Source organism: Equus asinus, chromosome 18, assembly GCF_041296235.1.
Source record: "Equus asinus isolate D_3611 breed Donkey chromosome 18, EquAss-T2T_v2, whole genome shotgun sequence".
Taxonomy (NCBI): Eukaryota; Metazoa; Chordata; class Mammalia; order Perissodactyla; family Equidae; genus Equus; species Equus asinus.
In genome coordinates, this window is record NC_091807.1 from 29,727,760 (window position 1) to 29,753,964 (window position 26,205).

Consider the following 26,205-nt stretch of genomic DNA (forward strand, 5'->3'; position numbering starts at 1 on the left):
GTGTATTACACCCTCTCTAAAGACACAGGTTCAAGGATGTTTCCAAGCTAACTGGCATAATGAATCTGCGTAGTGATGAATCCGTGCCACGCTGTCCACCACTCTGTGCTGAATGTTATATACTTACGAGCGCACATTTGAAGCTTATGTGGTGCTGGGGTCCAGCACCTTTGTGGAGCCCACCTGAGTAGAAGGAGAATCAAACAGATTCCTCTGAGACCATTGCTGCCTCCCCTGCTCAGAGGCCGCTAGACCAAAGGACGGCCACCCACTGTCAGAGCTTGTCCTCCTCTGTCACCCCTCTCTCAAACAGGTTGCAACTCTAATTAGAATATTTCTTTCCTTCTGCCCAACGCAGAGCAAATATAATATTGTTTCCAAAAGAGCGAGCAGGGGCACCGGCAGGAACGGGTGTACGGTGTTTCTACAGTTTCGTGACTCAGTACCTCTGAATCTCCAAGCATTTTAAGAGCTTTGTCCAAAAAAAAGGTCCATTGTGTGGCTCTTGGCACTGAAGAAAATAGCAGGCCTGTCAGAACTCCATTTCAGATTTAATTTTAAAGTGGGTGAAGCAAGAATGCTGTCCACAGAGGGCCTTGCTCCTTTCTCATTCTCGCCCATGTGGACGTGATAGAACCAGAGGGTGCAGAATGGGTTCGTATTAAGAAATCGACGCATCTTCCCTTGACACCCTTTTTATAAAAAGTCGGCATTTTCCTAAGCAAAGAGTAGTATGTCTTTAGAATGAGTATGGCTTTCTGCAATAAAGTAGAAACTTATTTGATTTATACATATGTGTATGTAGATATATAAAAAGATGTTTGGCTATCCATGTATCTCTCTCCCTCTGTATATATAATATATATATATGTTATATATATTTTCAGAGCATTTTCTTGCAAGATCTTAAAAGATATTTGACTATCCATCTTTCTCTCTCTCTCTCTGTGTATATGTATAATGTATATGTATAGTCAGAGCATCTTCTTGCAAGATCTTAAAAGATATTCGACAGTCCATCTATCTCTCTCTGTCTGTATATATCTAATATATATATGTTATATATGTATTCAGAGCATCTTCTTTTGAGATCTTAAAAGATATTCAACTATCCATCTATCTCTCTCTAAGTATATAATATATACCTATTCAGAGCATCTTCTTGCAAGATCTTAAAAGATATTTGTCTATCCATCTATCTCTCTTTCTATGTATATATATTCTATATATACATTCAGAGCATCTTCTTGCAAGACCTTACTTCTCTTTTTTCAATACAATTTTGAGGATGCAGGCCTAGACACATTATTGCTTTTTCTAAATACCCTATGCATCCAGTATTTACTTCTGGGTATAGATGTTATAAAAATAAGCAGGAATAACTTTTTTATGAAGTTGCTCTTTCCTTGTTTTTTTCCCCAGGACATTAAATATTGAACGGTGATTTTTCTCATCACGTATATATTTTAATGTAGAGTATGCATTCTGTCCTCTATGTCTGCCTTCTCTTGTTAATGAAGATTATGTACTATATATTTTTTAAGAAAGAACTGAAGCATCATGTTCAACCCCCGGATCCAGCTGAATGGGGAATAGGTTATAAGCTTCTGGGCTGGGAAAATTTCTCACAGTGTTACCGAGCACCAGCCCACGTGGTGGGAGTGACTTTCTATTGGATTCTATTGGACTTTCTATTGGCCCAAACCAGTCATTTGGTTCCTGAGTCCAGCGCCACTGGTCGTCTGCAAAAACACCTCTATTTCCTTCTTCCTGGTTTCTAGAAAACTCCCTTGAAGACCGAGACAGTCACTGAATTTAAGAGGCTTTTTTTACAGCAGGAAATTCAGCGCGGAGACCCCATACACAACATGGATGGCACCAGGTTGGACCCAACATAAAATCGGTCCATGGACAAGATCAGTCCCTGGAAACAGAACACAGATGAAACCCACCTCGGCTTTCCACAGTCCCAGGTCTGTTATTGTGAGGAAGCCCTGACCAAAGGGAAGGTCTTAGTTAATCGCTCCTGTGCATGTGGCTAAACACACACACACAAAAGCGAGGGGCCTTTCATCCTTAGAAGACAGTCAGACAGCGCCATTTGGAGCAAAACCAAACTACAGACTCTGTGGAACCTGTGGAACCTTCTGGAACGTGACTTGAGTCTACTCTGCACCATTGACCTTCATTATCCACACATTCTCTTCCTCTGGGAAGGTAAATTATTAGGTGGAGTAGCATCTGATATATTAGTTGAAAGCTTTACTTTATGGAATGTCAGACGTCCGTGATTCAGTCTCACAGGTTGGGTTCAAAGTGCAGTGTTGAGTGTTTGGTTGTAAATTAATATAATTATCATTGTTGTTCAAGTGCTGCGAGGAGTGGACATTCCCTGACAATATCTGCACTTCAGGAGGCTGTGGGGAAGGGTGAATTGGCTGGAATCACAGAAGCCTGAGAACCACAGGGTTAAGTGATTCTCGCTGAGGGTATTTGGGGCCCAGGGCTGATGCCATGGCCTATCCTGCATCCTTCCTCCATTGGGGTTTTTTTTTTCTTGATTGGCACCTGAGCTAACATCTATGGCCAATCTTTTTTTTTCCTTCTTCTTCTCCCTAAAGCCCCCCAGTACATAGTTGTATATTCTAGTTGTGGGTCCTTCTGGTTGTGCTATGTGGGACGCCGCCTCAGCATGGCTTGATGAGCGGTGCCATGTCCATGCCCAGGATGTGAACTGGCAAGACCCAGGGCCGCTGAAGTGGAGCACATGAACTTAATCTCTCGGCCACGGGGCCAGCCCCTCCATTGGGTTTTAATAGCATTATCACTGGGGAATAAGTCACAAAAGGACAGTATGCAGACTTTAGGACAGAGCCATCCAATAGAAATATGATCTAATGTACATATGTCATATTAAATATTCCAGTGGCCACAGGAGGAAAAATTTTAAAAAAGAGGTGAGACAAATTTCCCTAGTAAATTTTACTTAATCTAGTGTATCCAAGATATTATCATTTGAACGTTAATCAATATTTTTAAAATTATTGATGAGATATTTTATATTCTTTTTTGCTTATGAAGACTTGGAAATCTAGTGTGGATTTTACACTTACGGGCCATCTCAGTTCAGACTGGCCACATCTCAAGTGCCCAGTAACCACATGTGGCGACCATTCTGAGCAGTGCAGTTTTAGAAAGTTGAGCAGAGTGGAGAAGTCATTAGAAGTTTAGAGTGGGGCCGAGGTTGAAGTCTGGGATCAGGGGGAACCTGAGGTCTCACCTCTTAGTGAGGGCACCTTAGCCCGGTCAGGCCTGTCTCATGAAGGGGCCAGGGGCAGGTGCCCCAGCTTCTCCGTGGGAACTTGGCCTCCCCAGCTTGCATCCCTGCTGCTTGGAGGAGGGTGGTGCCCTCTATCTCCCCCAGCCTCTTTACCAAGAACCCTTGCAGAGTTCAGTCCTTGTGCAGGGAGTCACCCAGCTGTGACAGAGTCAGCCAGCAATACCAGAAATTGATCGGCCCTACTAGCCCAGATCCGTTTCTGCCACCTGGACTTCACAAGGATTTCAGGCTGTCATCCTGTGCAAACCCACTGCAGGGCATGAGGGCCCAGGGATGCAAGAGTTATTGTGCATCCCCCTCCTGGAAATGCTCACTTCACTTCGAAGGCAGCTCTTGGTTGGCCTTATCCTTCAGTGGAGGGAACCCAGGCTGGGCACAGGTGAGGGATTTGCCGGGATGTCTCCCAGCTTATTAGTGGCAGGACCAAGATTGGACCCAGGACTCTGCTCCTGTTTTGAGTCTCTGCTGCCCCCCAGGATCAGTCTTAAAAGGAGCAGACATGAGGGGCTCAGAAGGATCCCAGCCTGGAGCTCTCCCTTCACCTGACAATGTCATGGGCTGAACTGGCTGTTTATTATTCCTCTGGGTTCATGCCAGGATCACCTTTGGGAGCTTTTCCAATATGCTGATGTCTGGAGCTTCACCCCAGGCTAAGTGAATCTGAGTCTCTAGCTAGGGGCCTGGGCATTGGTATTTTTAAATCTCCTGAGGTGATTCTAATGTGCAGCCAAGGTTGGGACCTGCTGGAAAGCATTGCACACTTTTTATTCTATCTATATATCCACTGAATATTAACTATTTATCATTATTTTTCCAGACACAGAAAATTTGCAAGAATAGTACAAAGAACTCCTTTATACCTTTTACCCAGATTCCCAAATGTTACCATTTTATCACATTTGCTTTATTCTTTCCTAAGTTGCAGACAAGATGTCTTTTACTCCTAAACACTTTGGTGTGTGTTCCTTAAGAACGAGGACAAATCTTACAAAACCGAGAACAACGATCGAAGTCAGGAAGTTAACCCTGTGTCAACACTGTTGTCTACTCTACAGAACTCATCCAGATGTCACCACTTGTCCCAATAATGTACTTTAGAGGAAAAGAAAATCCCAGCTCACGCATTATTTTCAGTTTTCCTGTCTCCTTAAGTCACCTCGCATCCTAGAACAGATGCCCAGTCTTGATCTTGCATGATGCTGGCATTTTGGAGGATTATAAGATGATTATTTTATAGAATGTCCCTTCATTTGGATTTGCCTGATGTTTCTTTGCAGTTATGTTCTTTTTCTTTTTTTTTTTTTGAGGAAAATTAGCCCTAAGCTAACATCTGCTGCCAATCCTCCTCTTTTTGCTGAGGAAGACTGGCCCTGAGCTAACATCCATGCCCATCTTCCTCTGCTTTATATGCGGGATGCCTACCACAGCATGGCTTTTGCCAAGCCGTGCCATGTCCACACCTGGGATCTGAACTGGTGAACCCTGGGCTGCTGAGAAGTGGAATGTGAGAACTTAATCGCTGTGCCACCGGGCCGGCCCCCGCAGTTATGTTCTTAGGCGTTTGTGCAGGACTGTCCCAGCTGTTATATTGTGTCCTTCTCGGTGCATCGCACTGGGAGGAACGTGATGTCGGTCCACCCTGTTCCTTTGAAGCGATCTTTGATGTTCCATTAAGGGGCAGCTCATGCCTCTTTTAGAAGACAGATGTCACCATCAGCCATGCTGGCACAGATTAATTGGCCATTGTAGTTAGCAGTTTATCTAGCAAAGCTCTCAGGGTTTTGAACTCAGGATAAACAAGTCTTAAAGTGGAAGAGGGGAAAGAAGGAAAGGTTCTGGAAGCTGGAACTTTAGCAAAGGGAGCTGATCCAGAACAGGCGCCGCCAACGTTGCTTCTGGTGTTGGGATGAAGGGACAGGAGAGCATTCGGTCTGGAAGGGTCTTCAGAGGAGGGAAAGAGGCGTGGAAGAGAGAGTCTGCTTCCCTGGGGCTTTGCTGAGAGCTACTGCTGCCTACAGGTGTGCTTTAACGATTTCCTTTTCAGTCCTCCATCTAAAACGGAGCAACTCTCTTTCTAAGCTTTGGCCCACCTCTCAGCTCCCATTGTCTCTCCCTTTTGGGTTGTTGACTTCCAGATTATCCCCAGAAATCATTTCTGTTACAATGATGCCCGGGTGACACTTGCGGTAACTCGACCTGTTGATTACTATTGCTTGTCTCCAGATCAGAGATGATTCCGACCATTTCAAAGAACACTAGGACCACACCTGGCCCGAGGCATCCACTTTGCTGCTGGCTCAGAAGACCTTTTTACTCCACAGATTGAAACTATCATTTGTTTTAATAAGTTATCAAAGCTCGGTTTTCCTTCTGCGTGTGTGTAGGGAAGGGGTTTCGGCTGAGGTCGAGAAGGGGATGGAGTTTATTTCTGTCCACGTGGTACATCAGGCCCCCTGCGGCCCCTGAACGGAGGAAGACAGGGCAGCGAGCAGCTCTCCCTCTCTGCAGTGCCGTCAGTATTCCTGCCCACAGTTGTCTTTGGCTCATTAACACGATGTGTCATCCCCTTTTCTTTGTTCCCTCTCTTTACTTCATATATTTACCTTCTCCTGGGCTGCTGAGTGCAGCTGGAGAAACGTCACGTTGTTATGGAGATTGTGGCCACAACAAATTTAAGTTCCCCAATCTCGAGTTGTCTCTTCCTCATACCTTTGAACAAAACAACCAATGGAGGTAATGATAATAAAGATAAATATTTATATACAGCTAACTTGGACATCCTCCCAAAGAAGAGGTGTTGGAGTCTTAACCCCTGGTACCTGAGACCGTGACTTTATCTGGAGAGAGAGTCTTTACAGAAGTTATCAAGTTAAGACGAGGTCATTAGATGCGGGCTCAGCGAGGAGTCGAAAGAAAGATTTCTTGGACTCTCAAGGTCTGGCAGTAGTGCTCTTTTATACAGAGAATAGCATGGAGTAGCATGGGGACAGGACCCATGGGCAGAGAAGAGCTGCAGCACGGGGACAGGACCCATGGGCAATAAGAGCTGCAGCACGGGGACAGGACCCATGGGCAGTGAAACGCTGCAGCATGGGGACAGGACCCGTGGGCAGAGAAGAGCTGCAGCACGGGGACAGGACCCATGGGCAGAGAAGAGCTGCAGCACGGGGACAGGACCCATGGGCAGTGAAACGCTGCAGCATGGGGACAGGACCCGTGGGCAGAGAAGAGCTGCAGCACGGGGACAGGACCCATGGGCAGAGAAGAGCTGCAGCACGGGGACAGGACCCGTGGGCAGAGAAGAGCTGCAGGCATGGGGACAGGACCCATGGGCAGTAAAGATCTGCACTGGGTTGAGGGTAGGGCTAAATTTATAAGGCGTAGGTATGTGAGTTATTTCTTTACAAGACAAAGGAAAGATCATGAAAAAAAATTGTTAAAATGGTATCAGTGCAGGTGGGGTCTGGTTATCAGGTGGTCTCATAACTTTGGATATGGATAAGGTTGGATCAGGTCAGGACGTCCTATACTTCCCAGAGGATGACATAGATCGGTATGTAGGGCTGGATGCCTTGGACTTCTCTCCCTGGGGAAGCCTTGACCCTCATCTATTAGGCTTGCCATAACCCAATATCACTGTCCTTATGGAAAGGGGAAATTTGGATACAGAAACGCATACACTGGAGACACGCCCTGTGCACACTGGAGTCATGCTGACACGAAGCAAGAAACTGTCAGAACTAGGAGAGGGGCCTGGAACATATCCTTCCCCAGCCTCCAGAACTGTGAAACAACACATTCCTGTTGTTCTAAGCCACTCAGTTGGTGGTACCTTGTGACAGCAGCCACAGGAAATTAGTGCAGGCGTTCTGAGCATTTCACATATAGTAGATTACTTAATCTTCATGACAATCCTCTGAGATAAGTAGTGTTATTATTATCTTCATGTAATGGATGGTCATCTGAGGCACGGAGACGATGGGCAATTTGCTCAAGGTCTAATAAAACCCCACTTTAATAAATCCACAAAATTCACGTGTTCGGGTGTCCCTGCTGCCTGAAGCTCATTGTCACCTGATTGGCTCCTGCTCTTTCTTCAGGCCTCGCCTCCCACTTGGAAGCCCTCCTCACCGCTCAGATGGGTCAGATAATTGCTGTTATTGTCCCCCTCACCACGTACACCCCCTGTGCTTCCTCTGCCACAGCATTTGAGATCACACTAAGCATCTTATAACAAAATGTAGAGAGAAGCACTAAGCAGTTCCTGCTTCATTTGGCATCCTGGACTCGGCGTTAGGGAGGAGCCCCTCGAATCTGGAGGAGAGACTCTGGACCAGAAGTGGGAACAGGGACTTGCCCTGGCCCCCTCACCAGTTGGCTGTGTGACCTTTCGTGCAGCCGAAAGTGGAACTTCCCTGGCATCTCAGAGAGCTGTTGTGAGGATAACAATGAGCTAGGGCACGGCGAGGCTTTTTTTAAGGGTTGAAAATTGTATGAAAAGAGTATATATATAAAACAGAGAGAATGTATAAAAATGAATAATTACATTTTTTTAAAAATCAAAGACAAAGTTCTGCCACATTGAGACTTGTTCTGCTGGTAATCCCAGAAAGCATTTGTGCATGTTTGAATTATAGATAAAGAGTAACCATTTGGAAAGCTAGCACTCATGTGGATATATAAATCCCACTCTATTTCATATAAAAAAACACTTGATTCTCGTTATTTGAGGTAGTTACATTCTCTGCAGTCACTGCTTTATAGCACTGAATTGGCAAATATTGAACCATTGTTCCTAGGGAAATGGATAACCTTGTTGTATGTGTGTTTCTGTTTGAAGACATGCCGGTATTATGATTTATAAGAAGTATATATATTTGGTCACTCGGACGACCAAAATATATTTCAGATATATTTGGTCTTCATCCACAGTTCCTGGCTCACGGCTCCCAGAACCACTGGAATTTCCTGAGAGATAAGAGCAATGGGAGCATCATTTGTTATAATATTTGGTCTCTTGTCATTAGTTCCTGAAAATGCTTCAGGGCCATAAAGGTGAAATGGGTGTCTTGTTTATGTTACTGAAGGTGACTTTTGGACCCCACTCAAGGCTGGGGGCTGGTTGCCAGGAGAAACAACCATGTGATTAGAGGGGTGGAACTTTCACTCCCACTCCTGACTTCCAGGGAGAGGAGAGGTACTTGGGGTTAAATTGATCTCCAATGGCCAGTGACTTGGTCAGTCACGACTATGAAGTCTCCATAAAAATCCAAAAGGACAGCTCTTCAGTCCCTTTTTCAGAGAACTTACACATTGGGGAACCAGAACCATTCCATGTGCCTGCGCCCCGACTCCACGAGGATAGAAGCTCCTTTGTTCGGGACCTCATCCTATGTACCTCTTCATCTGGTCATTGATTTGTACCCTTCAATATCCTTTGTAATAAATTGGTAATCTAGAGGGTAAATGAGTTTTCTTGAGTCCTGTGAGACATTCTAACAAATTAATGGAACCCAAGGTGGGGGTCATGAGACCCTCTGATTTATAGCCAGTCGGTCAGAAGTACAGGTGACAACTTGGACTTGGGATTGGCATCCTGAGTTAGAGGGGGTCATTGGAAGCTCCACTTTGTAGCTGGTTGGTCAGAAGCACAGGTGACAACCTGGGCTTGCTGCTGGCGTCTGAAGTGGAGGGCAGTCTTATGGGACTAAGCCCTTTCCCTGTGGAATCTGATTTTGTCCTCGGGTAGATAATGTCAGAATTGAGTTGAATTCTCAGATGCCTGCTGAGTATCTTGAGAGCCGCTTGTTGGTGTGGGGAGCCCTCTGTGCACACACACACACACACACACACACTGGAATTGGGTCCAGGAACCCTTTTCAGACACTTTATTTAATATATATTGTTGATTCATGAACACTGAACAAGGCCAACAGCACTTTAACTCGTGTCTGAATGAAGCTTCCGGAACACATGTGCTTTCTCCATAAGGCCATCACAGCCTTCTTGGGCTTAGGAATCCTGGACCGAGCTTCAGGACCATGCTTACGTCCACTTTGTATAACGAAATCATCAACACAAAGCACAAAAACGTGAAAGGATAGCATCAAATAGACCATGAAAAGGATGCTTGTTTACGTTTTGAGAGCTGAAACAAGAGGGTGAAACGTCGCCTCGTTCCACCTCAGCTGGGACGTGCACGTTGGGCAACGCAAGTTTTTCACCGCTCCATGCATCTCCAGGAATGGCCAGGAAAGCCCCAAGAGTATTGATTTGGGGGTGACAAATAAATGTTAGCAAGTAGACAAATTTGCAAACATAGAATCTGTGAATAATGAGGCTCGGCTATATATACTAGTGAAGCCGGGTCTAATTTTCCTCTGCTGAACCACGCAGATGGCCAGGGACCAATAGCTAGAAAAAAGACTTGTGGACGGTGGTGAAAGAAAGTAAACATAACAGGGCTCACAGGTGAGGGATGTAATTAGTCAATTGTCACGCAAACGGTTGTATATAAAATAAGGTCACAGACCAAGACTAGCAAGAATGAGGGCAGTCAGAAGTAACGAGTGTAAGCAAAGGCAGGATACAGAAGAGTAAATAAGGAGTTCAGAGGCCCCTGGGGCCATTCAGTGAAGCTGAGACCACTGGAGAAGGTTTAAACCACGCCCTGGGAAGAGCGTGCCAGGGACTCAATTAAGGGTGCATATAAAGATTGAGGCCAGGCCAGCCTAATTACTGTGTGGGCACCCATATTTCTTTACATTTATCAGACTCGCTGTTTCTGTGCAACACAAAGGAAGAAATGCTGTTACTTTCCCTAATTCTAAGGTGAAACCAAAGAAGTAGGAAGCAGAATGAGCTGTCCAAAATCCTCCGGTAAACCAGTGAGGGGGCTGGAACAGATACAGCCGGTCTCCCAGCCCGCTCCCAAGCCTAGCCTTTTGGACGCGCTGTTCACATTTGCTCCAAGTTTTCGAAACTTCCCCACTCCGGTTTTGTTAACTGCTCAGGGAACAAAGCATGTTTGGTCAAAAGTGCAGCAAAGCTGTCCTGTCCCCGGCCCCTAAATCTGATCTTTTTAACCTTCCAGGTAGCTTTTTTTTTTTTTTTTTTTTCAATATTTTATTGTTCCTTTTTCTCCCAAAGCCCCCTCCGGTACATAGTCGTGTATTTTTAGTTGTGGATTCTTCTGGTGTGGGACGCCGCCTCAGCGTGGCCTGTTGAGTGATGCTGTGTCCACACCCAGGATTCAAACCGGCGAAACCCCGGGCCACCGAAGCAGAGAGCGCGAACTTAACCTCTCGGCCACGGGGCCGGCCCCCCAAGTAGCTTTTTGAGGTTTATAGTGCTACTTGCCAAACATCATGGTTCCTAAAGAAAAAAGGAAAGTTTCGTGATTATGAGCAGTGAAATCACTATGTAATTTTCCAGTTAACTGAATAAAGCACAAAACGCATGCCCCGAAGCCATCATTTCTGCCTTGAACAACCCATGTGCCTTGATCGTCCTACACCTCCTGGAAGCGGGCGGACATGAAATGAGCAGCCTGGAGTTAAAAGGCTGTTGAGGGGCGGGGCGGGGAGACAGCACCTGTCCGCCTCCGCATCCCTGGGTTGGGCCTATTGGTTGGTCAGCCTCCCTGAGTGTTTCTGAGAGCCTTTTGTTGTCCATGGGGAAAGAGCCACTAATTTGGCCAATTGCAAGCAGAAACGATCAAGTGTAGATTTCATATCTGAGTTTTAAGTGCTGGTAAAAAGTTGCATTATGTTATCAAATGCACCGCGATCCTGCCTTCATCGCCAAGTGGCTCTGTCGTGTGGGGGTTTCTCTGCATCCCAAAGAAAAGCAAAAGTGTTCCTTTTAGAGGCTTGGGGAAAATGTGGATTGATCTAGTTACTTTTAAACTAATCTAATCCAGATGGTGTGTGCTGAATAACTTTCTGGGGTGGGTTGGTACCTGGTTACCAAACAAGGTGTTCGTTTTTATAGGATTTGAAACCTTTAGTTGAAAAGCACGGAGGAGCTCCTACCAGACCTGTTCAAAATAAAATAGTGAGTGTAATCATAAGATTGTAACTCAAGTCCAGCACAGCATGTTTAGAGTAATTTATAATCAATTGATTGATATCCTTCTCTCTCTCTCTGTATATGTGTGTCTAAATATGTACACATATGTGTATATTATTACGTACACACGTGTAAGTCTATAAATGTACGTAGAATATAGTGAATTATTGTGTTGTAAGTGGGGGACTAAGTCCTCCTTGTGGGTCTTTAGGGATCATTCCAACATGGCCATGGAAATTACGCTCAGAGAGATGTATGAAATTAGAGGATTTGTTACACTCACAGGTCCTGGAGGAGGGAGACATGGCACTCCACGCAGGGGGCCATACAGAAGGAGCACCCAGGGGACAGCTCCCCCAAGCGAGTGGGGAGCTGAGAGAGAGGGCTGTGGGCAAGTGCTTTTGTTGGGGGACAAGTGGGGTATACAAGCAAAGGCATGAAGGGTTTTATTGGTGGTTTGTATGTCACTAGGTCACAGGGGAGCCGAAGAAGTGGAACTCTTGGCAGGGGCCAGCCTGATCACTGTGGTCACTGCTCACAGCCTGTTTGTGGGGATGTTGAGACACCAGAAAAATAAGGAGTCTTAGAAACTGACCATGCAGTTATACAGAGAGCTCTGTAAGGACGGGGTGACGTTGGTTGCTGTGAGGACTCATCAGAATCCGCTGCTCACCCGTTCGCCTCTGGTCTGCTCTTGCTCTGCTGGACTTCCTCCCTCTCACTCAGTCAGAAGCTCCTCATTGCCCTCCTACTACACGTCAGACTCTTTCTAGGGGCTGGGAGTGGAGCAATAAATAAAACAACGTCCCTACTTACATTCAAAAGGGGAGAAACCAATAGGTCTCCATGCAGTGAGATAGAGCAGCGTGAGGGCTGATGGGGCAGGAGAGGGGCTGGTTTGCAGAGCAGCCAGGGAAGGCCTGTCTTGTAAGGTTACATCTGAACAAAGGGCAGGTGAAGCGGGGGAGAAAGCTGACATTTGGAGGAAGAAGGTTTCAGGTGCAGAGAACAGCCAAAGCAAAGGTCCTGAGATGGAGTATGCGTCACATTTTTGAGAAGCGAGAAGACCACCGTGGCTGGAGCCGACGGGGAGAATGGGAGGAGATGAGGTCCCGTATGTAGAAGGGACCCCGATCAGAGGAGGACTTCAGATTTTTGTTTGAGTCAGTTGGAAAGCCATATGATGGGTTGACGTGTGTAGACCAATGCTTAGGCAGACACAAGGATTTGAAATCCATGCACATAAATAGACACATGGGTATCCTCACAGAAAAACCCACTTAAAAATATATGTGAACCTATAGGGGAAACTATGGGGCTCGATGAATGGGAAGATCGGTGTGTAGAAAGAGAAAAGAAGGAGATGTTGGGAGAAAAAGTAACAAGAGATAATTGGGTAAGTAACTATCAGAAACCAGTGTTAAAAACAATAATTCCAAGTCGGGGGGAAGTGGAAAAGTTCTCTTCTATGTACATAGAAAATAGCAAATGGGTGCCGTGTGGCACTCCCAAAGATGAAAATGTGTTCATCTCTCAAGGCAGAGAAATCACAGAGAGAGCCAGGGGTCATTGTCACTTGACTTGTCAAACATTAGCAGCCAACTTCCGGGGTTATTTTTTCCATTATTTTAATCACTTATATTCTGGAGTTCCTTTAAATGCTCTTGAGACAATGACAAGCATGGGAAGTTTGTGGGTTTTATGCTTTTGGAAATAGAATGTTTATTTGGCTTTAAGAAAACCAAGCAGATTTATTGTCAAAGGGTAGCTGAGTTTGTTGAGAAAAAGTGGTCAGAAACTGGATTTCTGCAATTTGTAGGTTCAAAAATAACATTAGAAGTCAGCCAACTTATCCAAATTAGCACTTAGCTGATTCCTTTCGAGGAGTGTTGTGTAAAAAATGCTTCCACGGCACCCTCAAACCTGGGGACAAATCATTAATGGCAAAGTCTCCATCATGTAGGTGAGCCCCTCTTTTGGGGCAGTTTTACAGAATATGAAAGAGAGCATTGTCTACTCTTTTACCAGATGTCTTTGTCCTAAGGCCAAACCAAGGCTAAGCTGGGAAGCAGTGGATTTGGGGTGCTCCTGTCCTTCTTTAGGTCTCCCTTTTGCAGAGATTGGAGGCCCAATCGTTTTTCCTTCTGGTATACTCTTGCTCTCCTGAGGGACACGCCCTGTGTAAGGTGCCCTACTTATATACTATTTCTTATCACCTGCATGTCAACCCTATAAAGTAGGCATCAGTCTCCCATTTTACAGATGAAGAAACTGAGATCTAAAGTGGTTATGCTCAACATAGCCTAAGAAGCATCTGATCTAAGGAGTTCCAAAGCCTGAATTCCCTGCCTCATAGCCGGTGGCCTCCACCTCTGTGCTTTGACACTTCTTGTCCAGGGCCAGCACTCAGGAGCATCACACCAGTCTGTCCCATCCTGCTTGCCACATGCATTAATATATGGAAGCTTGCCTGCCTATGAGCATTCCATCAGAGTCCGCTAGTCTCTGCTTTCCACTTTTGCTAGTACAGTTTTTTAGAGTTAGTGGTATTATGGAGTGGTGACTGGTAGGCTAATTAATGAGGCCTGTAATCCCTTTTATCTCCTTGGTAATTTGACTCACTTCAATTACAGCATTTTGGTAGCAGGATCTTAACTCAAAGATGAAGGTCACGTGGAATGGTGTCAACGATCACCATCACAAACCAGCGAGATGTGTTTTGTGAAAGTTTTTGGTATGTCTCAAAGACCTACCAGTTTTCTACTTAACAGGAGTACCAGTTGACAGAATGCTGGAGTGTTAGTCAGGGTAGGCTAGCTGCTGAAACCAACGACTCCCAAATCTCAGTGGAAAAACAGAATAAAGGATTGTTTCTTGCTCCTGCCATGGTCCAGTGTGATTGGAAAAGAGCGGAGGCTGTGCTCCATGCATTCGTTCAGGGACACAAGTCCTTCCATCTTGTGCCTCCCCCATCGTCTGGTCCTCGGAGTCTGTCGTTTTCCCTTCTCTCTTCCATATGTGACAGCGTATGGGGAGAGACGGAGTGGAGGGTCACATAGGGGTCTCAAGGGCCAGGCCTGCAAGTGATAAGCATCACTTCTGTCCTCTTTCCATTGCCAGAATTTTCCACTGGCCCACTATATTGCAAGGGGGGCTGGAAACCATGCTCCTCCCTTGTGCTCAGGAAGCAAGTGTATTGTCGCTGCCCCATCTAGACTGTCAGTTCACCTTCTGTCCTCCTCTGGTTGGTTTTGAGACCAGGATCTGAGCTCATCGCTTAAGAGCTGTAATAGCTACCTCGATCATCCCACCACTTGTGACTCCCCTTGAATATCTAAGAAATAGGCTAATGGTTCTAGTTGTCTTCATAATTAACCTCCAGATTCAACTTTTTCCTGCCAGACCTGGAACCAGAGAAGGGGCTTAAACCAAGATCCAAATTCACTTTTTTTGTGTGTGTGTGAGGAAGATTGGCTCTGAGCTAACATCTGTGGCAATCTTCCTCTATTTTGTATGTGGGTTCCCACCACATCATGGCTTGATGAGTGGTGTAGGTCTGCACCTGGAATCTGAAACTGTGAATCCTGGGCCACCAGAGGGGAGCATGTGAACATAATCACTACACCACCAGGCCGGCCCCAAACTAAGGTTTAAATTCACTTTTTGATTGTAGTGCTCTTGGGTGTGTGGTGCCCAGTCTCGAGCCCTGCATCCGTGGTGGGGCCTTTCCTGCACCCTGAGCAACACTGACTCATGGCTCTCAAGCTGTGTGGGCTTTTGCCAATTCTCTAAACACACTCACAGTCACAAAAGAAAGAAACACTCTTTTCTGGAAAAGAGCTTTAAACATGTAGAAACACCTTTGAGTCTTTGTGAATAAAAGGGTGTGGTCTCTTATCGAAAGCATTAACCTGTGGAGGGTGCCCCTTTATTTAAAAAAGCGGGGGAGAGGAAGCAAGGACAATACAGTTGAATTCCATTCTCTTCCCAGAAGTAAGATTGTGAAATTGGCCCCTGGTCATTAGGGGACTTCAGCGCATGAATGTGGGGCCAGCGACTGATGTACTTACAGCCTGTGCTCAGAGTCAGTCAGGCAACATCAGCCCTTGGGAAACCATGACTTTCACAGAGGGCTTCTGGCTTCAGAAAAGAGAGAGGAAGAATTTGTAAGCTGTTTGGGCTCTTCTAAATATTAATAAGTTTTTAAACTTTAATTATGTAAAAGAAGGAAAGAGAGAGGGAGGAAGGGAGGAAGCAAGGAAGGACAGAGGGAAAGGAAAGAAGAAAAGAAAGAAGGAAGGAAGGAAAGAAAGAAGGAAGGGAGGAAGGAAGAAAGGAAGGAAAGAAGGAAAGAAAGAGACAGAGAAAGAGAAAAAAATAATTTCCTTTTCCTCTAAGCTCAGCAGTGATGTTTCTGGACCATGTGTCCTTGTCTCTGAGTTGACCATCCTACCATCGGTGCTCCGACTGGAGAGGGCTGGCTGGGAGTGTCATTTGATTTGCACTGCACCCATGAGAGCTCTCTGTAAATTCATGTTCCTTGAGGTTTACAGTACAATAGCAATACCTTAGAGTTGCACAGTGGTTTGTGGTTAGAAAATGCTATGCCCATTATATCGTTTGATCCTCACAGTAAAACAGGAGGACACAATGCTGAGAGGTGATGGTCACGTCCACACTCCTTAGTCCCCGTTTGAACCCTAGTCTCAGGGCTCTTAATCCTCCACTCCCCTCCTGCTGCCTGTCCATCACCTGCCCCATGATGAGGATTCCGCAGCCCTATGGGATTCTGAAATGCCTTCTGAAATTGTCCAAGTTACACGCAGCTCTTAGCACTGACCGTGCCTTGCGGTGCTCCGTGAATGTTCCCTTATGAATGTTGTGCTTAACACCAACCCTCAGATGCTTCATGCAAAAAAAATGGGGGGCTGGTCAAATATGTATGAGAGATTCTATCTACTGTGTCTACTCCTCCACAGTCCCAGTGCGCACTGGCATCTCTGGCTCTGAGAAGTCCTGCAGGGAAAGAACTGTGTTTACCTCGGTTTAACCCTTACGTCCCAAGCTTATTGTACCATAGAAGCTCCTTTCCTCCCTGTGTAACCCTCTTCCTCCCATAGAACACTTGGGGACACACTCCATCATTCTTTGAAAACGAGTCACTTACACTCTGGTCATTCTCTGGTCCCCGGATTATTTGTGTGTAAATGGGTTTTCCTTGTAAACGTGACGGGGATGATGATGCCCAGAATGACTTCTCCATGTCTTTCTGAAGACAGAGAAGAGCTCCTGCCACTCTTGGGAGTTCATTTCCCATGAATTCCTCACCTACCTTTGAAAAAGGAAAACATAAAAGCCTTTATCTCAACTACTCTAAGATCTGCCCAACCCGAGCCTTTCAGGATGTTTCTTGAGGAAAGTTCTAGCCATGGCCATGGCTGTAGGAGCTGCTGATACACAGTAGGGGATTCACAGGAAAGAGAGTGCCTTGGAGTTAAATGTGAGCTGTACCAAGGCCCCTGAGACATGAGAAGCTGATGAAGCGTCTACACCCTCGTATTTCCCCCTCTCTCCCAGTTTAACAAGGATCAACAGGGCATTTCTAGGCTATACCAGGCTCTAAGGACTGATTTCTTAACAGAGTGTGCACTTCTGCCTTCTTTCAGGATGGTACATATTTGCCCACAAATATAGAGTTAGACTGTGAAAACTCTGGCCCGGAGTATTAAGAAATAAAGCATTTTTGATTGATCCAACATGATGGGGCATTTGATCCAGAGAGAACCGTTAATCAAAAGCTGCATCTTTTACAAGAATCTCATTTGAACCAGCCAAGAAACCGAGGTGTGGGGAAGCTAAGTGCTATGGTCTCAGTGTTTGTGTCCCTCCCAAATTCGTGTGTTGAAATCCTAACCCCCAAAGGCGATGGTCTTAAGAGGAGGGGACCTTGGGAGGTGCTTAAATCATGAGAGTGGAGCCTTCAGGAATGGGATTCACTAATCCCACTAATGTCTTAGAAAAGAGAACCCAGCGTTCCCTAGTCCCTTCCACCATGTGAGGACACAGCAAGAAGGTGCCAGTTCTGAACCAGGAAGAGGGACCGAAGCAGAACTTGACCATGCTGGCCTTCATCTTGGACTTCCAGCCTCCAGACTGTGAGAAATGGATTTCTGTTGTTTATAAGCCACCCAATCTGTGGTGTTTTGTTGTGGCAGTTGGAATGGACTAAGACACTGTGTGATGTGTTGACTCTACCCGACACGTTAGAAATGGTGCACGTGCTCATTGGGGAAGGCAGTCAGCACCCTGGAAACGGCTTTAGACTGGGAGTTGGTCATCTATCGTCTGCCCTTTGTTCAAGGTCAACGTTGGCAGCAGACTCCTCTTCCACAATGGTTCCTGCCTTCACCCTGGGAGACATGTGGTCCAGAGGGCATCTTCCTTCTCAGCTCCTGGCATCCTCCTTTCCAGCAACCTTCCCCTCCACCCACCTCTTACACCCTCTTCCATGGCCACTTCCATGGACATTTCCATCACCTGTAACTGCTCCACCTCAAAATCACTTGGGGCACAAGCTCCTCCGTCTCCAGCTTTCTGGGATGATCTGACCTTGCTGGATCTCAGCAGGACCTCTATTCCTTTGGGCCTCTCCTGTGCTCATTTTCTGCCCTATATTTAGCTTGGAGCCTACAGCCCATCATTTCAAGCTCTCTCTTGCTAATACCCACTTTCAAATTTGTTTGACCTCAACTCACAGTAAGAAATATAATTCACATATGACCTAGGATTCATATGCATATATATTTATTACACACACATACATACATGCATAGGCCTCTTCCAAATTTAACCCAATCATAATTATTTAAAAATCTCACCCTGGACATAGGTTCTTATAACTCTAGCCCTATTTCTCTCATCTTCACCAAGTTGTTGCAAGAGTCGTGTATATAAACTGTATTCATTTCCTGTGGCTGCTGTAACCAATTCTCACATGCTTAGTGGCTTACGACAGCACAAGTTTATTCTCTTGCAGTTCTGGAGGTCAAAAATCTAAAATCAAGGTGTTGGCAGGGCTGCGTTCCTTCTGGAGGCTTCAGGGCACAATCTGTTTTCTTGCCTTTTCCAGTTTCTAGAAACCGCCTACATTCTTTGGCTCATGGCCGCATGACTCCCACTTCTGGTTCTGTGGCCACATCTTTTCTGACTTTGACCTTCTTGCCTCTCTTTCATAAGGACCGTTGTAATTATATCGGGCCCCTCCCAGATCATCCGGGATCATCTCCCCATCTCAAGATCTTTAACTTAATCACAGTGGCAAAGTTCCTTTTACAAGATCAAGTTACATATTCACAGGTTCTGGAGATTGGGACCTGTGGACGTCTTTTTGTTGTTGTTAGTGCCATCACCTTGATTCTGACACCTATCAACCCTGTGTACGGCAGAGCGGAACCCTGCCCGATCTTTTTTGCACCATCCTCTTGCCATCTGGTGCTCTATCAGACAATGTTCTGCTGGTATTCATAAGGTTTTCTTGTCTAGTTTCTGTTTTTTAAAGTTTGGCACCTGAGCTAACATCTGTTGCCAATCTTTGGGGTTTGGGGTGTTTTTCTTCTTCTTCTCCCCAAAGCCCCCCAGCACATAGTTGTATATTCTAGTTGTGGGTCCTTCTGGTTGAGCTATGTGGGACGCCACCTCAGCATGGCCTGATGAGCAGTGCCATGTCCGCACCCAGGATCTGAACCAGTGAAACCCTGGGCCACTGAGGCAAAGTGCACGAACTTAACCACTCGGCCGCGGGGCCGGCACTCTTGTCCAGTTTCTTTGACATTGGGCGGCCAGGTCCTTCTTCCTAGTTGGTCTTAGTGTGGAAGCTCTGCTGAAACATGTCCACATGGGTGACCCTGCTGGTATTTGAAACACTGGTGGCATAGCTTTCAGCGTCACAGCAACACACAGCTGCCACAGTATGACAACCAACAGACGGGTGGTGTGGTTCCTTGACTGGGAAATGAACCCGGGCCATGGCAGTGAGAGCACCAAATCTTTGCCACTAGACCACCAGGGCTGGCGTGGACACCTTTGGAGGGCCACTATTCTGTCTACCACATGAACCATCTTAGATTTCCTCAACTTCCACTCACTTTTCAACCTTTTCCAAACAGGATTCTGTCCCCACCCAACATCCCAAATGCCTCTCAGAAAGGTCCTTGATGTCCTCCATGTTGCTGAAGGCAATAGGTAGTTCTGGTTGTCCTTCCTGACCTCTTAGCAGCTCCTGGCACAGGAGGTCAACGAGGACAAAGCAGGGGAAGGCACCAGTGAGGACCATGAGCATTTCCTGCTGTCACTCTAGAGGAGCATCTAGTTGGCCGAGGAAGAAGGTTTTCCCCTTGCCCTATAAATCACCCGTAGGCTCCATGGTGTCTACGCTTTCTTTATTAGTTTAAAAGTGTTGGTCAGATAACTGTAGGTAAAGATTTTTTAAACAAACATTTTTATTTACCTACCTACAAAAAAGTGCACAGATCCTAAGTGTGTAGCTGGGTGAACTTTCACAAATTAAAACCCGTGTCCAGCCTTCAGATCAAGAAGCAGAGCTTTGCCAGCTCACCTGAACCCCCCTCATGTCCCCTCCGTGTCACTAACCCCTCTCCTCCCAAAGGCAATGCTATCCTGGGGAGGCATAGGTGGTTTTTAAATGTTTTTCCTTTTACATTGGCTTTCTTTTTTGGAGCAGTTTTAGGTTCACAGCAAAGCTGAGCAGAAAGTTCAGAGAGTTCCCATATAGCCCTGTCCTCACACAGGCACAGCCTCCCCCACTAGCAACATCCCTCCGCCTCCGAGTGGTACCTTTGTTACAATCAATGAACCTACACAGACCCATCATTGTCACCCAGAGTCCCTAGTTTACATTAGGGCTCACTTTTGGAGTTGCACATTCTATGGGTTTTGACAGATGTATAATGACAAGTTTCCACCGTTATAGTGTCATACAGAACGGTTTCACTGCCCTAAAAACCCTCTGTGCTCCACCTAGTCATCCCTCGCCCCAAACCTCTGGCGACCACTCATCTTTTTATTGTCTCTCGAGTCCTGCCTTTCCCACCAGGTCGTGCAGTTGGAATCGTGCAGTATGTAGCCTTTTCAAATTGGCTTCTTTCGCTTCGTAATATGAATCGGAGGTTCCTCCATATCTTTTTGTGTCTTCATAGCTCATTTCATTTTAGTGCTGAATGGTATTCCATTGCCTGGACATAAGAGCAGGTTTTTGAAGAAGGAATTGGACTGAGTCTAGAGCAAGTTTTCCTGCTGACGTCTCCTTTTTGTACTTGCATCCTGTTAGGACTCATGTACCGGGAGGGGGGCTACCCTCTCCCCTCAAAGTGCCAAAGGGCCTGAAAGACGTCGAGTTAGTCAATTCTGCACATGGAGCTTCTGCCTCCCGAGGATCACTCTCAAATATGACTACGGTATGCAGGGGGCTCGGGCCGCAGCACTGCACTTGTGTCGTATTTTGATATAAATGGTATCACAGAGATCAGGTTCTGTTACTGGGGACAGACGGCGTGACAGAGTGAAGAAAGTAAGGGCTCAAACACAGAGAAGTTTCTTTCTCATTCATGTAACAGTCAGTGGAGCAGGCAGCTCTTCCCTCCGTGAAGCTGGGACCCAGGCCCCTTCCACCTTGTGGCTCCACGACCCCTGGGGCCATTACCTTCATCTCGCTAGAGTAACACATGGCCTTTGGACAAACCGTAAACATATAGCCAAAGTCACACTCCCAGAATTAATTGAACATTTTAGTCCACTGGTCATCCAGCATGGTCCTGGGGAATGGCGGGGTGATGGACAGGAAAGTTTTAATGATGAGACTGAAAAGACCCAAGTATGGGGGTACCAGCCTGGGGAGCTTCTGGGTGGCCCTGAATTCTCTGGTGTGGCTCATAACAGGGTTCTGAGATCTCATCGAGGAGACTGGAACTTTCACAGCTCACGGCTTTAACAGGGCCCACCTATGTGTCCTGCAGGAAAACACTGACCTACAGGCCTTGGACCCCCAAGGGGTCTCTGCCTGGCCTCTCGCGGTGCCTGGCGGGGTACGCCATGTGAGCGATGATGTTGTTCCAACAAGCAGGACCCTGACTCCCATGCCTGGTGCCTGACGTCAGTGTTGTTGCTTGAGTTAGGCTCTGCTTCTCTAAGTGCAGCTAACTCCAGGTGGCTGATTTCTTGGCTGTTCTTATGATGGTTTTCAAGAGCAGGAAGAGAAAAAGGAGTTGTAGTGAGAGACCTAAGGTCTGGATTAAGTGGGCTGGTGGGCGCTCCCGGATTTCATCTTCAGATTGGCAAATGCAACCCCCCCCCCCCCCACGGCAGACCATCTGGATCCCTTTTCCTGTGACCTTCAGGGAAGCCCTGGGGCTGGATTGGGTGCCTTCCGCAGAGAATTAGGGCTCTGAGAGGATTCTGACCCCTAACCGGGAATGACTGAAGTCTGTGTGGGAACTGGGGAGTTTTGAAACTGTCTTCCTCCACAGCCTCCCCCAACCCCCTGAGAGGCCGCGGGCTGCCAAACCCGGCTCCCACACACCTCACCGAAAAGTCCCTGGCTCCCCTCCCAGCCGCCTTGCGACTGACCTCACGAGGTGTGAGAAGGAGGAAAGGAATCTACATTTCAGATGAACCTTCCTTCCTCCCTTCTGAGAAACAGCCCAGACCGCCCGGGCCTGCTGGGCCATCCACCCAGCTCCTCAGAGCCCAAGGCCCATGTGCTCCTCAGGCCTGCTCGACAAGTGGCCGGGAGGCCAGCGCGGGGAGCCTGTATTAGTTTGCTGGGGCTGCTGTAACAAATGACTGCAAACTTTGGGCGGCTACAAACCACAGAAAGATGTTCCCTCAGGCTTCCAGAGGCTAGAAATCCGAAATCGAGGTGTCAACAGGGCCATGCTTTCTCTGAAGGTTCTAGAGAAGAATCTCCTCTTGCCTCTTCTGGCTTCCGGTGGCTGCTGGCAATCTTTGGTGTTCCTTGGCTTGTAGCTGCATCACTCTAGTCTTCATAGGACTGTCTTCTTTGTGTCTTTTCTCTTGTTGTAAGGACCCAAGGCATGTAGGATTCAGGGCCTGCCCTCCTCCAGTATGACCTCATCTTAAGTAATTATGTCGATACCAGCCCTATTTTCCAAATAAGGTCACCTTCTGAGGTTCCCAGTGAACATGAATTTGGGGGAGATGCTGTTTGACCCATAATGGAGCCCCACCATCCACTCTGTCCCCTCCCTTACCCCATGCCGGGTGTCCTGGCTTGCCTTTCCAGGGCTGAGACAGTCCCAGGAGTAGTTTCCTAAAATGAAATGGCATCCCATTGCTCCAGGAAGGCCTGGCCCAGCTAGAGGGAGATCAGAGGACCTGAGTTTCCCTCAGGACAGGCATCTACTGCCCAAGGGACACACACTCAGAATTTTTTCCTGCTTTATAGCGATGCTTCAGGACTTCTTGGCTCCTGGCCCCTCCCTTAGTGCTTCCTGAAGGGAAAGAGCCCTCGGAGCCTTCCAGTGGCCATCCCAGACCGAGGTTTCCAGCCCAGACAGGGAAACTGGCATCTGCCCTTCAGGCCCAGCTCGGGGCCTAGCTTGGTGTCTTCTCCTTGGGAGCTGCTAAAGCACCTCCCCGCATCTTCCTGCCTGACCAGCCCCTTCCCTGGGGGAGCTGAGGTCCTCCCGCTCCAGAATCTGTGGAGGAGTGGTGAGTTCCTGGGCCTCTTGTAACCCGGCTGAATATTTTCCAGGTTACCTAACCAAACTCCTGCAAAACCACACCGCCTATGCCTGTGACGGGGACCATTTGACTCTCCAGTGCCCTCGGCATTCTACGATAAGTGTCCAGTCGGCATTTTATGGGCAAGATCAGCAAATGTGTAGTGCCCAGCAGCCTGCCTCCCAGAGGGAAGACCGCTTAACCTGTATGGCACCCACCACATTGCAGGTATTGCCTTTCGTAGATGTTTTAAGATGATAAATTGGTTCTCTCTCTCTCTGTATGTATACTTATGATTACACAGTTCATTCTAAGTGAACCTGATGCATGAAAATCCACATTTATACAAATCACCAATTCTGCAGGAGAGCTATTATTCGCTTCTCAAAAGGATTCTTTACCAAACAAGTCTAAATAGAATTCCTGCTTCTTGGAAAGCCCCCTGAATCCACTTGCCTTAGGAATTTATTCAGAGGCATACTCTTCTCTGCAGTAAGGCAAAGTACAGTCATGCTGGGCTTCAACCTCCAGACCCACGGCCCCCATCAATACCCCAGGAGAGAGGGAAGGCTGTGGATTCTTTGGTGGGAACCACAAGGATCTCTGTGAGGCAGACATCTGAGGTCAGGATCAACTTCTTAGAGAAGGCACTCCAGGAAGGGAAATATTGATAAGTGTCTTTGTGTTTTGATGGTTTGCTTCTCCAGTTGTAGATAATCGTGTTATTCTCATTTCAACCTACTTTGGGCGGCCTCTGTTGATTCATCCTTCTACTGGTTAGTACCAGGTGGGGCGGGGGGGGGGGGGAGGTGCTGAGTCATTCTTTTTTGGGTTGCTATTCGGGAGATATTCGATATAGGAGGAGGTCAAAATTGATATTTCAATGACGATTGTAGCATACATTTGGCTTTCAATTATCCAAGAAACTTCTGCTCCACTGTCCCTGGCCCCTCCACATTTATAACTATTGGCCAAGACTATGGAGTCATTTGGATTTTTTTAATCCTCCGAAGTTCCGTATGAATCCATTGAAGTCAGGGTGGTCAGACTGTGCGGCAAATGTCAGTTTGATTTTGTCAATCGTAGGAAATGAGGGTGGGGATAAATTTCCTAGGAGGACTAAGGAGAAACGGACTTATCTTTAATGCTGTGTAGTGCTCCTTAAGGCCCAAAGAGGAGAAGCAAAAATAATATGATCATGTAAGGATGTTTCTGTTTCTCACACCACTTATTGCTTCCATCCCAAGCATCGTAGTATCTGGGTAGTCATATGATTGGTGAAGACACCAACTGGGTAGTCAAAAGAATGTGTTTGAATGAATCCCCTGGAGGAGAGACGAGATGTTGCTCCTGGAGGAGAGCAGTTACTTCCTTGTGCATCCCACGCTACCCGCAATCCTTCCCCTTGGGTACCACTCCAGGACCCATATCCCTGTTGGCTTGCCTCATTCCTCACCCCGACTACCCTGCCCACCCATCCCTAGTACCCTAGCCGTCTGCTGCCCTCCTAGGTGCGTAAAAAGAATGTTGGCCAGTGCCCACAGGGTGGAAGTGCCTACTTTCCAATGTGAAAGTATGAAGTCCTGGCACCTGGAACTCCAGGGTGTGGACACCACCCTCCGTCTCCAACATGGTGCCTGCCTCTGCCAGGCAGCCCTGGGGGAAGAGGATGTTCCCATAACCGGGCCAAGTTAGCATTTGTGAGCACAATTCTGATGTTGTCTGGAGGGTTTGTTTGCCAGAAACATCCCCGTGCACTGCTCTCACCCAGAGATCAGGAGATTCTTTACTCTGTGTCTTTCAACTGCATTTGGGAGCTGAGGCATGAGGCTCCCTCAGAGGGAGGTTGCTTAACGTGGAGAGAACAGGTTGACGTCCGCACGGGAGCACCTCAGCTGATCCAGCCCGGGACTCAAGGTCAACAGGAGGTCCTCCTGTCTGCATTATTCAGCTGTAACACAGTTTGGAAACAGCCCTGCCTTGAGTTCCGCTCTGTGGTTATAACACACAGCCCTCCAAGGGCTGATTCATTTCACAATGACCCTTGGCCATGAGAATGTGCGCCGTCATCTGGGGGGTCCTCGGGGTTTCCCTCCACGTTTTTCCTGATTTTATACACATCTTCTGGGCCCCTGAGGTGACAGGTGATACCCGGTAGGGCCAGCATCCCTACAGAGATATTCCACCAGCTACTATGAGAACATGGAGACTCAGACAGTCTCGTGAATCTGCGCTAAATTCAGTCCAACAGTAATGAGTAGATTCTTGAGAACATTTTACTGTGCTTGGTGTCCTTTTGACCAAAACCAAGTGTAGGACCTCTGTGTTTGTCACGGGCGGGGCTTGTTCCATTTGGGAACCAGAAGAGCAGCAGCGAGGTGCTGGGTCTTTCTGTGGCCCAGCATAGGGTGGTCCACGAGCTTCCACAGAGCAGGTTCATTCACAAAGGAATGAGCAGCCTGGAAAAATTCAGGAGAGAGAGAGATTTGAAGGAAAGCCTTTAAACCAAATGTTCAACAGAAAGCCTGAGCATTCCACTAAGAAAATTGCTCCCCAGGGAGAAGTAGGTCCCCTGCCCTTGAGGTTGGCAAGGTTGGGAATCAGCTTTTTAGTCTTCCCTCGTTGGCCTGTGTTGGGGTTTGGGTCTCCAAGGCCTCCCCAAATGCTGAGCTCTCCTGTGGACTGTGTCGGGCTGTTTTGAAGGACAAGGAGCTGTGACTATGGTTCCTGGTCCCCACAGAGTCCCTTCCAGCCTAACACTCTAAGGCACTCTGATCTTGCTCACAACCCCTGGAGCCTCCACCATGTAGCTTTGCCAAAACTGTCAGCAGTGGTGCCAGTTGAGGGGAATTAGAGGCTGGTTTTCTGATGGGGACCTGGCACTCTTGGGTTGGATTGCTTCCTCTGGAAAGGCAGAGAGACAGGGAGCCGACCTGCTCACCCACGTGCATGTGCTTCCTGTCCTCTTACACACAGCTCATACCAGCGCAAAGGTCTTCCGTGTGCACCCCAGGCCAGGTGGGCAGCTGTCCCTTCCC

At 47.2% G+C, this 26,205-nt stretch overlaps 1 protein-coding gene across 11 annotated transcripts in view; it reads left to right on the forward strand.

Moving 5' to 3' along the window:
* The window catches only part of EVA1C (eva-1 homolog C), a 97,828-nt gene that overhangs the window by 11,415 nt on the left and 60,208 nt on the right, over positions 1-26,205 (forward strand). For 10 of the 11 annotated variants that reach the window (XM_070488765.1, XM_014827591.3, XM_014827592.3 and 7 more), the window contains exon 2: positions 23,199-23,395. The exons of the other annotated variant lie outside the window; for it this stretch is intronic. In XM_070488765.1, coding sequence (XP_070344866.1) covers positions 23,324-23,395 — 72 coding nt within the window. In that variant the 5' untranslated portion in view covers positions 23,199-23,323. The remainder of the gene's footprint in view (positions 1-23,198; positions 23,396-26,205) is intronic. 11 annotated transcript variants of the gene reach the window in all.